The following is a 17831-nucleotide window of genomic DNA, read 5'->3' as shown; positions in this document are numbered from 1 at the left end:
GCATGTCGTATGCTGCATGTTGTACCATACAGATTTGCCGTCTTTAGCGGATTATAGCAAATTAAGCTTTTGATTCCTTGAAGGTCTGGCCCTAACAGACTCTCTATACACAAGGTATTGTCAGGTGATTTGAAAAAGCTTATAACTTTTACCATACGAAACCCGCAAGTAGGCTAACGCGTGGGTTAAAAAGATAGTATGTCGCAAGCGAATACAAGTTTTAAAGAAATACTTAATGACTACTGAGTGGGACTCGCTACTGAGGTCAGTCCATTCAGTGTTTGTCTAGAATTAAGGCTGTAGGAGGTTGTGTTTGTCTAGCTTATAGATTTTTGGGGTTCCGTATTTCAAAAGGAAAAACGGAACGCTAGCCGGTGCGAATTGGCAGACTTCTCACAACTTTGAGAACATTATGACTCTCAGGCAGGCAGATTGCAGGGTTCCTCGCGATGTTTTCCTTCACCGTTAAAGCAAGTGATATTGAATTGCTTAAAAAGCGCATAACTCCGAAAAGTTGGAGTTGTACAAGTTGGAGGAGATGCCGTGTAGCTTGGGCTAACTTGTATTTGATTTTAAAAAAGGTGTGTAGCCGGAATCAAACCCCCACCTTCCGGATAAAAGGCTAACGTCTTAATCACTAGGCTAGGTTCCAAAGAACTCAATTGGTCGGGGAACTGGTCAAAAATTCAGTTGCAAGATTTGACCACATACTAACTGTCACAGCATAGTTAAAAGCTTGTAATAAAAGTTTAAAACACTCGCAAAAGCCAGTTTGGACAATGTCGTTTAAAATTCCATGTCATAAAATACTTACCCATTATTTATTAAAGTGATAGAATCTTTACGATTAAAGCATAAGATGGGAAAATGAGACTTTTTAATACTTTACGATTTCGTCTATAAAATCGATATCTCGTAAAAAGCCTTTATAGCCAGCGGACATGGTAGAAATTACGCCAAACGCAAATAAAGTCGTGTCACACTAAACGCGCGTGTACGCGTGCACCATTTTACAACGGAGATTTCACCAAAAGCACTTCGCGGTAACGTGCATATGTAATTGCAATTTTCACAATTTTTTATGGCTAGCGTAAAAAGTGTTGACAAACCTTTGATGCGCTTGGGTGTGTGCGCCTTTACGTCGAAGGAAATAAAGCTTTTGAATTGTTATCCAGAAAGACGCCCGCCTTGGTTCTGTCTGTGTGCCTTGCATTTAAGAGGAGTACATAATTAAGCACGCTCTATTAAAACGTAGCTTAATTTAAACTATATTATCCATCTCGCTGATGGACTACAACTTCGCCCGTGTGGATTTAGGTTTTAAAGATTCCGTGGGAACTCTTTGGTTTTCCAGGAAAGCCTACATTGTGACATAGAGTCTAGGTCTGTAACTATATCCATGCAAAAAATTACGTCATTCCGTTGCTTCGTTACGGTGTGATTGAAGGTCAAACCAATAAACAAACATTTTCGCATTTGTAATATTTAATATGGATTATGGGTAGTGATCAAACTCAATGAGATTTTGTAGACACGTTCTACAAAGTAATGTCTGTGTCTCTGATTTTCCAAATACATATCCCTAAAAATATATAGTTTCAAATTACATGTTCCGTGTAACTTTAAAACTACATAATGTTAATAGGTATGCTCCAAACACACTCATCTTTAGGGATGCATCGTACACGTTCCGTCACGCATTGGGTGTGTTTTAGGCCTAAGATACCTTTTATTTGTTTTCTTTACTAGTTTTGCATTTGGGTTATAAATTTTTTTCGACGTTAAATCACTTTGACCGTAAAAGAAAGTATGAAATGTATTCTTTTACTCATAAAACCTGTGTAAGATGCACGGTTATGCCTAACTTAAGAGCATTTACTTTTTATAGGCCAAATATTTCATATTTTCTTTTTTGTAACCCAAAAATTATGGGAAAAGTTTCCTATTTGAAGTAAAAACTCAAAATAATGATTTCACAAGATTTGATAAATTTAATAGTCTATTCTTAAAACTGGATCTTTGGAAAGATTGAATCCTAATTCTCTTATTTTATGAAGTTTCAAAGTTACACGGATTCAAATATTTATGTAAAATTTTTGAGCACGTGTTACTTTTAACTTTGATCTTAAATGTTATGTATTTCTAATTTTAGTTTTTTTCTTCTTTTCAGAATTTTGCTGATGCAGACAGAGAAAACAGCACAATGCGATGACTAAAAAGTTAAATTTAGTGAATAAGTTTAGTTCGGTTTAGTGATTTTGCCAAAGATTTAACAGATAATAGTGAAACTTTGACAGTGAAGTGTGAAAATGTGTAGGTGATTCAATAAGTGACGGTTGAAACGCTATGTGCTGTGAACTTTTCCAAAATGTGTCCCAAATTAGGCATTGCGGTCGCCATTTTGTGTGGTAAGTTTAACCCTTTTTTGTCTAAATTAGTCTTTAAGCAATAAATAAAAGTCCATTTCAAAAATGACCCATAGACCAAGTCAGTAACAACTTTTACAAGACTACCAAAAAAAGGGGTGCAACTGTAAGGTGTAATGTTTCCAGGGTGTATGTATGTAAATACCTGAATAGATTTAGATGTGGGGTATCATTAGAATCCTTAGATCATTTCAAATGATATTGGCTATAATTTTTTTTTAAAAGCGGTTTTGTTGAGTATTATTTCGATTTTTTTTAATCAACAATTTTGTCTAGCTTTTCACTTAATGCTCATAAAAGAAAGCTGATTTTACTAAGTAAATATTATTATGTCTTAATACTCCCAATAGGGAATACATTTCGAATCCTTTTGCTTGGCAAAAGAGTAACTAACTATTTGCTTTACAGATACGACAAATTTTATCAAATTTTGCTCAGCAGAAATCGAAGTTGTATACGTGTTTACACGCAAATAATTTCACCCCTGCTCCAATTATTTAAATTAAACAGTAATTATGAATTATTAATACAGTTTAATTAATATTTCAATAGTCAAGCAATCGTTCTTCAATTATAAAGTCACAACATTTGTTTTGAGCAAACAAAACACAGTTGAAAAACATTTTGTTATGTCAAGTGTTTCGGAATTGAAACAATAAAACAACGGTGGGGTAGGAACAACCCCTTTTTTCGCTTTTAAAAATATTACTAATGCTTTTAAGTGTTAGGTATTGTAAACCTGAATGCGAGCGTGAAGTGTCTTGTGTATTTTAAAACAATGTTTTTGGGTTGCACGCGGGTGTTTATTTTTTATTTTCTGGTTTTATATTTTTGTATTCATCTAAGTAAACTAAAGCAGTGTTGATTTATGCATTTTTTAAACTGTAGGATACGATCGAACAGCTAGCGATAAACTGTGTTTTGAATAATATGTGGTGTCTGAAAAGAAATATATATACAAGCGTAAATTAAAAATTTATAACACCCCCAACAAGTGAAGGTTACAGTAACTAGAAAAGAGCTGATAACTTTCAAACGGCTGAACCGATTTTCTTTGACTATTCCGCGCTTACGATCCAAAGTATCTGAGTTTTCCAAAACATCATTTTCAAATAAATAATTATGTATCTAGGCAACGTCCATCTTGACAGCTTGACATTTGTCAATTGACATAATATTATGAACCTAACGGTTATCTAACCTTCTTTTCTACAAGAAAACTAGAAAAGAGCTGATAACTCTTAAACGGCTGAACGTTTTTTTTGGATTATAGCTAAGAACACTCTCGATCAAGCCAACTTTCAAACAAAAAAAAAAGTAAATTAAAATCGGTTCATTCCTTTAGGTGTGACCACCCCTCTTTTTGGGTCGGGGGTTAAAAAGTAATAGGTGACTGACTGACTGATTGACTGATCTATCAACGCACAGCCCAAACTCCTTGACGGATCATGCTGACATTTGGCATGCAGGTAGTTATTCTGATGAAGACATCCGCTAAGAAAGAATTTTTGAAAATTCAACCCCTAAAGGAGCAAAATAGGGGTTTGAAATTTGTGTAGTCCACGCGGACACAGTCGCGTGCTAAGCTAGTCAGACATTGTGATTTTAAATAGGTCATGTGTTAATTAATCATGACACGTTTTACCGTTGAATTTTAATTAAGTAAGTGATATTCAAGCCCACAAAGGGTAGATTGTGGTGCTGAAAAACGAGAAAACTATTTGTTCTGCACGACACGGGTCTAGCCCATCGCACTGTTTCTAAAAAAAAAAAAAAACAATTTTAGAGTTCCGTACCTCAGAATGGAAAAAGGAACTCTTGTAGGATCACTTTGTTGTCTGTCTGTCCGTCTGTCTGTCGTGTTTGTCAAGAAAACCTATAGGATTGACCTAGAATCATAAAATTTGGTAGGTAGGTTGGTAGCACAAGTAAAGAAAAAAAAACGAAAACCGTGAATTTGTGGTTACATCACCAAAAAAAAAAATATATTAAAATGTGTTGTTGAACAAATATTAGTATTTTCAATTTTCAAAATAAGATAACTATACCAAGTGGGGTATCATAATATGAAAGGGCTTTAGCTGTACATTCTAAAACAGATTTTTATGCATAATAGTTTTTGATTTTATTAACGATTTTAACCTAAACCGGAATAACGAGGACAACACTATTTTCGCTAAGCTGGTATTTTTGACATTTCTAGCTGTCATTAACCCCCGCCCAAAAACAGGGGTGTTATAAGTTTGACGTGTGTATCTGTGTATCTATCTGTGGCATCGTAGCTCCTAAACTAATGAACCGATTTTAATTTAGTTTTTTTTTTTTGTTTGAAAGGTGGCTTGATCGAGAGTGTTCTTAGCTATAATCCAAGAAAATCGGTTCAACCGTTTGAAAGTTATCAACTCTTTTCAGGTTACTGTAACCTTCACTTGTCGGGGGTGTTATAAATTAATTTACACTTGGTTTAGTCTCTGGGATTAAAAATAGACAATTTTTCATAGTAGGTAGTCGTATCCGGGCGCTAATACGGGAATTACCCGGATGACTGATGGCCGATTCCCGTTATCCGGGATTCGCGGCACTCGTTTGAGTATGATTGAATACACTCCACTAGTTACTATGTTGATTTATTCTTATAAATGACGAGCACTAATAGATATCTATTCACTGTTATTTGTAACTTATTATGTACTAGCAATAATGTAACAATTAATGTATATTTAACATGTAATGGCATAGCCGTAGTTTAATTATAAATTAATTTGCGTAATCGGTATCGCTACATTCTAATTAATTATTAATTAACTAGCTGATGCCCGCAGCTTCGCCCGCGTGGATTGGTCAGATCCCCTGCAGCATCAGGATTGAGGAGTTGGACTCCAAATTTTTTATGAAACAATGTCGCAAAGTTCCTCTATCGATTAAAAAAGGAATGACGCAAATCGGTTCAGAAATCTCGGAGATTTCGGTGTACATAGGTAGAAAAATACAACTCCCTTTTTGAAAGTCGGTTAAAAAAGTAGCCTATGTTACTCCCTGGTCAATTCTCTACTTGTCTGTGAAAATCCCGTCAAAATCGGTTCAGCCGTTCCCAAGATTAGCCTTTTGAAACAGACAGACAGACAAAAATTTTAAAAACGTGTGATTCAGTTATAGTATCGTTCAAATAACCATATGACCTTAATATGCGGTAGTTATTTCGAAATTACAGACAGACACTCCAATTTTATTTATTAGTATAGATATAGATTAAGTAGAATAGAGTGATAATAAAAGTGATAACGAAATAATGAGAAAACCGTATGTTTAAGATGATAATACTAGATAATTATCCACTCATTATTTATTTATTCTAACCAAAGTAGAAATATTAGTGCGAAAAGATGTACCAACCTGCCGAATTTCATGATTCTAGGTCAACGAGAAGTACCCTATAGGTTTTCTTGACATACATGACAGAAGGACAGACAGACAGACAGACAACGAAGTGATCCTATGAGGGTTCTAAATGACACTCGGGATAATAAAGAAACTAACATACATGCATACATGCACTCTGAAAACATTGCACTGCTTTATCTAGGTAATCGTGCAAAATCAAAAAAAAACTTATCTTTACGAAAGATATACAAAAGAAAAAGATAAGAAATGTCAAGAGTTTGTATGTGTGTCAGTAATTTCTCAATGTTTTATCTTACCACCAACGTAGACTGAACACTGTCAAAATGATTGACATTATCTGTAAATTGTGTTCAGTCAAGTGAGTTCAAGTGTAAGTTTTTGAGTAACCTAAAACAGAGTGAACTAATGAGGGGGAACTAACATCACACTATATAATATTATAAAGGTGGAAGTTTGTCTGTATGTGTGTATGTTTGTTACTCTTTCTCGCAAAAGCTACTGGACGGATTTGGCTAAAATTTAGAATGAGATAGATTATACCCTGGATTAACACATAGGCTACTTTTTATCCCGGAAAATTAATGAGTTCCTACGGGGTTTTAAAAAAACCTGTATATCTTATAATAAGATATATATAAGTGGCCTGGTTTGCATACATTGCACATTTATGTTCCATATTACGAAATATAGAAAAAAGTTTTATAATATCAACAGCTTCAGTTTATTTTAAACCTTAACACTTGAACAGAAAGTTTAATAACGATTACAAAATATTTGTATTTAAGACCTCTTGTCGTCAACAATTTAAAAAATATTCGAATTTTTCAAATTAGAACTTAAATATTTATTCTAAAATGAAACTTAACATCTAAGAGATAAGTCTGAAATTGGAGTAATTAGAAATAAGCGTATTGGCTGTTATGTTTGGGCCGCATTTGAAGCACTTATATTCTTGAGTATTTTATTTATGTGGGGGAACTGAACTAAGGAAATTTGAACAGGAAACTAGGACAACACCAATTTCAAAGCCCAATTTTACCCCCTTAGGGGTTGAATTTTCAAAAATCCTTTCTAAGCCGATGTCTACGTCTAATTATTATGCTGTAGGATGTTTTCGTTGTTGAAGCTGTGATACCCTAGTGGTTAGAACGTCCGCCTCTCAATCGGAGGTCGGGGGTTCGATCCCGGGCACGCACCACTAACTTTTCAGTTATGTTGCTTTAACTTGCACTTGCTTTAACGGTGGAGGAAAACATCGTGAGGAAACCTGCATGCCTGAGAGTTCTCCATGTTCTCAAAGGTGTGTGAAGTCTGCCAATCCGCATTGGGCCAGCGTGGCAGACTATGGCCTTAACCCTTCTCATTCTGAGAGAAGATCCGTACTCAGTAGTGGGGCGGAAATGGGTTGATCATGATGTTTTCGTCATACTTTGTCTAAGGCGCTGTAAGTAGAGAATTATCAGGGTTCTATTCGTTACGAAGAAACAAATAAGGTCTTGGACTGTAGTAATGAAAATATGATGTGATGTTTTGTACGTATGGGGCTAGAATTCATTATTAAAGTGAATAATTAAATAAAAATCGTGTTTTTTTTATTTTTAAAAACGTCACGCTGAACGGAAGGTGATTAATGACGTCACAAGGCATAAACGACAAAAAAAAACAATTTTTTAACACAAAAATAGAGTGATTTCTGCGGGAAAATATTTTTTATGTTAAAAAACGTTAAAAATTAATTTTGTTAAAATTTCGAAAAATATTTTTTTTTTGTTATAATGAATTCCTTAATAATGAATTCTAGACCCATAAAATACTGCTATGCAAACACATATTTTATTACTGCGATCCAAGACCCTATTGCGTGGGTACCTAATGTAGTACGGAACCATGTATCAGTTAGCAACTCGCTCTTAACTAACCTAATCAATATCGCCGGGATGTCAACGTAATTGACTTAAAAAACTTCCAACGAGACTAAATACTGAAAAAAAACTTGCCGCGTTCGGTATATTCCTTGATATCCGTTTCCCTTATCCATCACGATACGATTTTGTGTTTAGAAAAAATAAGTACAGTTTTTGTGGTTGGTTAGTGAGAGCTCATTTTAAATTCGGGTCTCGGTATGTATCTCGGGTTCGGAAAAAATTCAAAAACCCCAAAAAATAAATTAAGTTTGTCTGTCCTTTTCTTATACCTTGGGTAAAAAAGTACCATTTTCTATTCTTTTCTACAAAACTGATAACTTAATTTGACCGACGAAAACAATACTAAATTATTAAGTTAGACGACCATCTTTTTTCTTCTGTTGACGTAAAACGCATTTATGCTGCGCTGCGCGTCACGTCAAATATAAGTTTTTTATGAGTTTGTATAGAGCAAAGCGCAGTTGAGTTAAGTTTAGGTATAGCGTGGCAAATATAAGTGTGTTTGGACCTCTACATATTCAATCATTTATCGGAAGCTGTCTTAACTTTAACAAAACGTCCAATGTCAATGGAACCAAACTTTTTCCCTTGCGTCGATGTTTTGCCGACTTTTTTCTTTCTAAAGTAAAGTTTACGACGTCATCCGGGGCTTTCGTATTTTCCTAGAAATCAATTTATTCCTATCTTCAGCAAAATCTCGAGTTTTTTTGCCTAATATCACAAGGTTATTTTTTTATTAGTACATAATATGTAGATAACTAACTGTCCTGCCCCAGCTTTGCTCGATTGGAATTCTTGAAAATCAACGAGAGGGTGGAATTTCCAAAAATCCTGAAAGAGATACCTAACTCATTTTTGCCCGAAAACCCAAAATACTAATTTTCATAGATCAAATAAGTACTTAACTAACTTGGAATATAACGCACTTTCATAAAAAAACTTTCGTCCCCACCCTTTAATTTTTACCCCCAAGGTACCCCCCCATGTAACCTCCTTGGGGTAGAATTTCTTAGTCTTGGAACGTATCTTTCATATTTTTAAGCAAAAGCCTGAATACTAACTTTTATAGATAAGTTGAAAAATGACGGACTATCATACAAAATTTCATAACCTCTTAGGGGTGAAATTACTAAAAATCCTTTCTTAGTGAGCATCTGCGTTATTAATAAACTTACTGTCAAAATTTGCAGTTTCTAACACTAGCGGTTAGTTACCTTTTCTTTTATATACCTACTTAGATTCCGGTAGAAAAATTAAGTTTTATTTGAGAATTCTTACGACTCGTAAGTTCTTTCTTTGACGTGCCTATTACAATGAAAACAATTCCAACAAACTGGTTTTTAAAATAGATCTTTACATTAAAAAGAATCAGTTACTATAATTTGTGTCTAGAAAAAGTCTGACATGAAAAATACCCAATAAACATTCCGTGATACGAGATTTTACTTGTACCTGTTATTACAAGAAAGAACGCACATCATTATCGACTAGGAACTACTTTAAAGAACATATTACAAACACAACAGACATGCCAAAGGAAACCTTGTGCCCTACACAATAAAGTTAAAAATAGATATTCTAATATCATAATAAGACACGTTGACAAAGCTTGCAAAGAATTTCACTTATATACGTGGGCGGTCCCAGAATGAATTGGCCTGATATAGTTCTAAGCAACATACCGATATATGTTATGTTATATCGGACAGTACGTTTATCGTGTTACTTTATATACTAACATGCATCGACATGAAAAGCGTAGTCTCAGCTCAGCAGTGGTTTGAACATCAAGAGTCGCGTGTTTTTTGAAAAGGTCGCAAACCGAATACCGAAGCGTCATAAAGTTTCTGTTTAAAGACGGCTTATCTCCCGCCCAAATAAAAGATCGATTAGGTGGTGTGTACAAGGAATCTTTCCCTTCGTATAGCACAGTAAGAAACTGGGTGAAAGAGTTTCGCCTCGGGAGAGAAACCGTCGAAGACATTGGCCATGACGGTCAACTGGTGGAAGTGCTTTCTCCTGAAACTATTGCTCTAATAGAAGAGGAGGTTGTAAGTGGCCGCCGTTTGAAGATTAGAGTAATTGCAGCAAGATTTAGGCTCTCTAAAAGTACCATCCATCGTGCAATCCATAACCATCTTCATATGAAAAAAGTTAGCGCAAGATGAGTTCCGAAACTTCTTTCAGCTGTGCAAAGACAGGAGCGAATGCGCTGTGCACCGAGATTTTAGATTTTTGTGGAGAAAACGTTCACGAAGCTGGAACATTCACCGTATATTCTAGGCCTGGCCCCGTTGGACTATTATTTGTTCCCAAATTTAAAGCGGGGCTTAGGGGGAAGGGAATTTTCAAACGGCGAAGAGTTGCAGGCGGCCGTCTTTAGTCATTTTGAAGACAAAGATTGCAGTCACTTTTATGAAGGTTTAGAGATGTTAGTTCGCAGATTTTAAAAGTTTGTTTATATTAGTGGAGATTATATAGAAAATAAAATTGGTTTCATCTCATTTTCTTAACTATTTCATAGTCAGGCCAATTCATTCTGGGACCGCCTAGGTATATCAAAAACGTACATAAGACAGACCTTATATTAAAAAGTTGAAATTTTAATATTCATAAAATAAATTGTCACAGTGAACAACTGTATAAGGATTCACTAAAGGAAATATACAAGCTAAATTCAACCTAAGCCGTAACAAATAGAATTGCTATTTGAATGGAAAGAATATTGACCTGACCCTAGTGATGTGAACTGTATCGATAGTTACTAGTTAGTACAAACGGAAGCGGTACAACCTCTCATAGCTTTTGAATTTCGAACACCTTTTGGTTTCACGGCGGTTTATAGCTCGTTCACACAGGCTGCGTAAGCGTTGCGTTGTAATGTATGGAACTGTATGAAACATGGCACACCGCTTGCGTAAAGCGAGGACGTGTGCGTAACCCGGTGTGTTGCGCGTCACTACGCACGTGTCACGTGTACGTGCTTGGTGTGAATTGGCCTTTAATCCAAAGTTATCAAAGCAGAGATGTGTATTATCACTTCTTTTAAATTATTTTCATTTGGTGAAATTCAGTTTCTTCATAGTGATTTCACCGACGATTTTTGAGGGAAAGTGATTTTCAATTTTTTCACAATCATTGGCTACATTTAATTAACTAGGAATTATGATAAAGATCAATAACAATGATATTTCACAGGGTTTTCACGGAAAGTGAATTTACGCATTGATAATTGTGTATGAAAATTCGCTTTCCCTGAACGTAGACGTTGATGTTTCCCCCTTTCTTACACGCAGCGATGAGTTGTGTTTCTCGCGCGTTTTTGAGTGTGTGTGCGCGAATAATAAACAATAGAGCGGGATGAAATATAATTTTCGAACTTTGTGAAATTTAGAAGGAACCAAAAGCTCAATTTGCAAATATCACGGACTTCCGCAAAGTAACGCCTACTTTATTGAAATTTTGCTTCGTGATTTTTCACAGGCTACTTTAAGTAAGGTAGCAAGGGGTTACATTATGAAAAAGCTTTTCAAGTGATTTTTCATTTATCATCTGTGAAATGGTCCATCTCTAGTTACTAGTTAGTACAAACGGGAGCGGCAATAGCCCCTTATACCTTTTGAATTTAGAACACGCTGTAGCCGCATCGATTTAATCGAAAGTTATTAGAGATTTTATAACACTAGTGCTGGGATAAAATCGATATGCTTTTGTTTCCGTCCGGGATGTCGCGTTTAAATCATAGGAATTTGCCGCGCGCCGGTTGGTCGTGTAAAAATATACGAAGCTTTTTGATTTTCGAATTATGATCCGGAAAACATTTTTAGCTTCCGTAACTGGTTGTTCGAATTTCGAAATATAAAATACATTTTTCCAGATTTTTTAGAGCGCGCAAAAATAATTATTTTGTTAACTGTTTTTCGTTTTAGGCTGATATTAAAATAAGCTTTTTGAAGTAGAAGTGAAACATTTTGTTATTGAGTTAGTTGCACCTTTAAATAATGACTGTCAAACGTGGTTTTTAGGGATCCGAACCCGAAGAGTGCCAACGGGACCCTATTACTAAGCCTCCGCTGTCTGTTCGTCCGTCCGTCCATCTGTCTGATCAGCGGGCTGTATCTCGTGAACTGTAATATTTAGTAGAGTTGAAATTTTCACAGGAAGTGTATTTCTGTTACCGCTCCAATAACAAATAATAAAAATTTCAAAAAGGCCGCTGTGATTAAAAAAAATTAAAAAGTGTTATTTCTTGTACGAGATACAGAATCCTTCCTATGCGAGTCTGACTGGCACTTGAACGATTTTTTTGAATTTTTATCGCATTCAAATCGGCACTTGAATGATTTTTTTGAATTTTTATCGCATTCAAATCGGTCAAAGCAGAAACGAAAAAATTTCAGACACGTTTTTTTTAACAATAAGAAGTGTTTATTTGCTAGAATATGGTATTGGAATAAAATACATTGGTCTTAAATATTAGATAAAATCGAATATTCTGCCAAGCATGGTGTGCAAAATTTATTGAGTTTATATAATGTTTCATAACCTCCTTTTTTAAATTGAAGTCGGTTAAAAAATAAACGTAATATTAATGCTTTACAATTTTTTTTCCATACTAGGTACACTTGATATTCAAAAGAAAAACTTTAAATCCAGCCATTCACGGAGTCGCGTAAGCCCGTGTACACACGGGAGTGACAATTGAAATAACAAACAGACTGGTTAATTTGAGCGTGCTTGCGCCATGTGAATCCCGCGCTTAAGGCTGACAGTGTAAACTATGTTTTATATGACGGGCCAAGATAGGAGCGGAAGCGATTTTTATTTCAGCTGTGGTGTCCCGTTGTACCCGTTAGCCGTATCCCCGTTAAGGGGGACAGCCGGAATTTAATAAAATTATTTGTTTATCCCGCTGTCCCCGTTCTCTGTCCCCGCTTAACGGGGCAATGGTATAGCTCTAAAAAACCCCGTATCTTGACTATGTATTCTAGTGTTAAAGTGCCTATTATTGAGTAAACAACAGAACACCTCGGTGTCGATCTGTCTGTCTGTCTTTCACATATACTTTGTTCAGAAAAGTGAGTCGTGCAAGCCGAATTACACGTGATAACATTGAAATAACAAACAGACAGGCTGACAGTGTAAACTATGTTTTATATGATAGGCCAAGTTAGGAGCGGTAGCGATTTTTATGTGCCTGTTACTAAGTAAACAAGTCGTAGTTTAAGAATTAAATACATGACTGCGTTGCTAAAAAACGAAGCAAAAAGTATTTTACATTTGGAAGCGACGCCATACAGCCGCTTTAAATTTTTTGTTTATAAAATCAGTTTCACTCGGGATGATGTAAGGATTCTTACGAAATCTCATAAATCCAAATCCGTTAAAGTATTTAGAAGTTGTGACGAAATAAAAAAACTCACATATTACATGCGCCTTGAAAAAAATACTCTCCATTTTTAGGGCAGTCATGTATTACACGTTATACCTGTATAGAATTAACCATTGAAGTTTTTGTCTTCCATTTTCCTCGAGAAATCAATACTTTTCACTTTCTATTCATTTTCATTTCACTTTTATTTCACTTTTACTTTATAACCACCAGAAGCATTCACCCCTGTAGAGTTTGTCGCGTCGCCTTATAAGAACCACTCTGCGTCCACTCGCCTCCTATAGTATTAGCCGATGAAGTTCCATTCCATTTTCCTCAAGAAATCAACGCTTTTCACTTTCGTTTCACTTTAATTTCACTTTTACTTTATAATTAAACGCGATTTCCGTATAAAATGCACCACACAAACCGCCAGGAGCATTCACCCCTGTAGAGTTTGTCGCGTCGCCTTATAAGAACCACTCGGCGCCCACTCGCCTCCTATAGTATTAGCCGATGAAGAGTTCTTTGTCTTCCCCTTTTCCTTTCCTTTTCCTTTAAGAAATCAACGCTTTATACCCTCATTTTTCTTGCATTAAAAAGTTTTGCTGCATAATTTGCATGATCCCTTTTTGATTCCTTTCCTTTTTCTTCGTTCTAGAATCTTATCCGTTAGTAATTAACTAGATAATGCCCCCGACTTCGTATGCGTGGGTTATTGTTTTTTTTAAATCCTCTGGGAAATTTTTGCATTTTCACGATATGCTGAGTGGAGTCCATTTTGGCACCACACACCACGCGTCCCATTTTATATTTTATTTATTTTATGTTATTTATTTTATTTTATTTAATAGGAAGCCAACGGTTATCTTTTTGTTGGTACCAAATAAACAGTTTTTCTTTCTTTCTTTCTTTAAAAAGTTAGTCTAAGATGGAAACAGGCTAACTTGGAAGGAGCATGACAGTTTTTATTAAAACCCTTGGCGGCATGGTTTTGCTTGCCGGGTGGCGACTAGCCACGGCCGTAGCCTGCCACCAGACCAGACCAGAGACAATTTAGAAATTAAAAATTGCCTTATTGTCCTTACCAAGAATTGACTCCGGGACCTCCAACTTATAAGACCATAGCGCTCACCATTGCGCTAGGGAGGACGTCAAAGGGTGGTGTTAGTCCTGTTGCGACAGTCGCGACTCGCAGCGCGACCGTCGCACGTCAGTCGCCGCGACTGCGACTCAGGGAAGTCTATCTTCAAAGCAGCCTTGAATTCAGCGCAAAATTAAAACAACGTGGCAAGTTCGCGGCACGTGTGTACATAATGAATATAAAGATGTACCACACGAGATGTCTGCCCTAGCGTGGTCTAAGTGCCCTCGAAAGGGGACGCGCGGTGCTTCTGAACCGACGCCCTTATACATATGCATGGGGTGATGATAGGAGTTAGGTATATGGATATATATTTTTTGGGTTCCGTACCTCAAAAGGAAAAACGGAACCCTTATAGGATCACTTTGTTGTCTGTCTGTCTGTCCGTCCGTCCGTCGTGTCTGTCAAGACAACCTATAGGGTACTTCCCGTTGACGAAGAATCATGAAACTTGGCAGGAGGTAGGTCTTATAGCACAAGTAAAGGAATAAATCCGAAAACAGTGAAAGTATGGTAATCATTAAAAAAAATTAAAATGTGTTTCAATTTTCAAAGTAAGACAACTATACCAAGTGGGGTATCATATTATTATATTATTATGAAAGGGCTGTACCTGTACATTCTAAAACAGATTTTTATTTATTTTTATGCATAATAGTTTTTGATTTATCGTGCAAAATGTTGGAAAAAATACCCGAGTACGGAACCCTCGGTGCGCCAGTCTGACTCGCACTTGGCCGGTTTTTCTTAAATCTAAACATATTATGGTAAAGTTGAAATATACTTATAATATATAATTATAGTATTTAACATAATTATAGTAAATACTTATATAATTACTTAAGTATATAAAATATAGACATAATTATAGTAAAGTTGAAAACTAAAACCCAACTACAATCGTCTTAATAAATTGTTTTTTTTTTGGTTTGGTATACTTTAATGTTGTAGTAAGTACATATTTTATATTCATGAACTCAGAACTTTCTCATCATTGTCATCCCACTCGATACAATAGCAAAAAAAAATTTTGGATACCCCAATTTTGATGTAACATCCGTTAGGCCAATTTTTTCCGTATACAAGTGTAAATTAAAAATTTATAACACCCCCGACAAGTGAAGGTTACAGTATCTAGAAAAGAGCTGATAACTTTCAAACGGCTGAATCGATTTTCTTGGATTATAGCTAAGAACACTCTCGATCAAGCCACCTTTCAAACAAAAAAAAAACTAAATTAAAATGGGTTCATTAGTTTAGGAGCTACGATGCCGCAGACAGATACACGGATACACCCGTCAAACTTATAACACACCTCTTTTTGGGTCGGGGGTTAATAAAATTAAAACTTTTTCAACGTCAATATCACGTTCCCGTACAGTATTTTTTCCAATAAATCTATTAAGCCAAAAAAAAAACTTTTATTAAAAGTAGCGAAGACCTAAGTTCTCAAACTAAAAAGGTTTCTGAGTGGAAAAATTGGATTTCGTCTATATTAGCCGTTAACTACCCTTCGATACTCTAAAAAGGCACAACTCAGACTTAGTATGAGACTTTACGTCTCACCAACGTTGATAGAGTTCGAGCGTCGTAAGTTTTTAACCCCCGACCCAAAAAGAGGGGTGTTATAAGTTTGACGTGTGTATCTGTGTATCTGTGTATCTCTCTGTGGCATCGTAGCTCCTAAACTAATGAACCGATTTTAATTTAGTTTTTTTTTTTGTATGAAAGGTGGCTTGATCGAGAGTGTTCTTAGCTATAATCCAAGAAAATCGGTTCAGCCGTTTGAAAGTTGTCAGCTCTTTTCTAGTTACTGTTACTTTCACTTGTCGGGAGTGTTATAAATTTTTAATTCACACTTGTAGAATAGAGAATATGATAAATTTTTATTCAAGTAAAACTTTTACAAGTGCTTTTGAAGCGTCAGAATAATTTACCACTGGTGGTTTAGCGTTTATGTAAAATGGACCTTAATTCCATTGTTTTAAAACTCAAGTTCATCTGCAGCCAGTGCTCCAAATGGAAACCTAGCGATGTTAAAATCGTCATCATCGTTATTGACCTATGGATAACCACTGCTGGATGTAGATAGGTCTCATTCTCTTTTACACGGCAAGATCTCCTGAATCTCCCTGCAACTCGTTTCATGAAGTACATCCCTCTATTCTATCACTTGGGACCCGAACACCTATCGGGTTTTCGAATAAGTATTTATGAAGTATGTTAAACTAACCTTAGATGCCTCGTTTTAAAACTCCCATACATCTACGATGAAGCGGAAACCTTGCGATTTTGAAATCGGTAGTCTGAATTTTCTACTTTAAGAGGGCTCTCTCCGTCACTCGTTTCATACGATCGTAGTTCCAATTTCATTGAATACTAAGCAACCAAAGTCCATGAAATTTTGCAGACATATTCTAGAAACTAATATCTATGTCTGTGGTTTTCCAGATTTCTGTTAAAATATTCGGTTTCAAAGTTACGCGGTCTTAAAAATTTTCATACAAATCTTTGAGCCCCTGTAATTTTAAAACTACATATTTTTAGAAAAATCTAAAACACCACAGACACACTATATTAGTTTCTAGAATATGTCTGCAAAATTTCATGGACTTTGGTTGCTTAATATTCAAATGAAATTGGAACTACGATTGTATGAAACGATTGACGGAGAGAGCCCTGTTAAATCCCCTGATTTAAACGCCCCTGCGTTTAGGTCCAGTTCACTCTGACGTTATTATGTTTCGATGCTCGAATACTATTGACTTTGACGGGATGTAGTGTCTCGTACTAAGCACACTGATGCGATTACGGGGTACAATTGAAATCTCCGCTGGGACAGATCGGATACACTCAGAATCCATTCGATTGGATGGACAGGCTGGAGTTTCAATTTGAAGCTTTTTTTGTAATTGAAAATACTTCTTTTTTACTAACTTGTTACTGTGACAAACATCTTACATAGTATATCGTTAGAATCCATACATCCTGCCGAGTGACACTGGCAGCTGTGGACCATACGATTAAAAAAAAACTAAAAAATTAACTGCCTTGTTTTAAGACTCGCAACCAGCGCTCCAAGCGGAAACCTTGCGATATAAAATCATCATCATCATCATTATTCTTAAAAATATACTAACTGACGCGCCCCGGCTTCGCTTGGGTGAAATCCAGGGCGTGGGATATCAAAAAATCCTGAAACACGTATTTCTTCATTTGTAACCATTGTTATCACAATTTTCGTAAGGGCCTCTATATTTTTTTTAAAAATAAAATATAGCTTATGTCACTCAGCAATAATGTAGCTTTCGACTGGTGAAAGAATTTTCAAAATCCGTTCAGTCGTTCCAGAGATTACCCCCTACAAACATTACCACTTTGTATAGTATAGACTAGCCGATGCCCGCGACTTCATCCGCGTGGACTTAGGTTTGAAATCTCATGGGAACTCTTTGATTTTCCGGGATAAAAAGTAGCCTATGTGCTAATCCAGTATATTATCTATCTCCATTCCAAATTTCAGCCAAATCCGTCTAGTAGTTTTTGCGTGAAGGAGTAACAAA

General features: G+C 35.9%; 1 protein-coding gene across 5 annotated transcripts in view; it reads left to right on the top strand.

The window, feature by feature from the left end:
* Positions 1 to 17831, top strand: part of LOC123877961 (nephrin) — a 341522-nt gene that overhangs the window by 18856 nt on the left and 304835 nt on the right. For all 5 annotated transcript variants that reach the window (XM_045924911.1, XM_045924908.1, XM_045924910.1 and 2 more), the window contains exon 2: positions 2171 to 2408. In XM_045924911.1, the coding sequence (XP_045780867.1) occupies positions 2369 to 2408 (40 nt within the window). In that variant the 5' untranslated portion in view covers positions 2171 to 2368. The remainder of the gene's footprint in view (positions 1 to 2170; positions 2409 to 17831) is intronic.

This window comes from Maniola jurtina, chromosome 25, assembly GCF_905333055.1.
Source record: "Maniola jurtina chromosome 25, ilManJurt1.1, whole genome shotgun sequence".
NCBI classification, from domain to species: domain Eukaryota; kingdom Metazoa; phylum Arthropoda; class Insecta; order Lepidoptera; family Nymphalidae; genus Maniola; species Maniola jurtina.
Note: the sequence above shows the minus strand (reverse complement) of the source record. Positions and strands in the feature narration are given on the sequence as shown.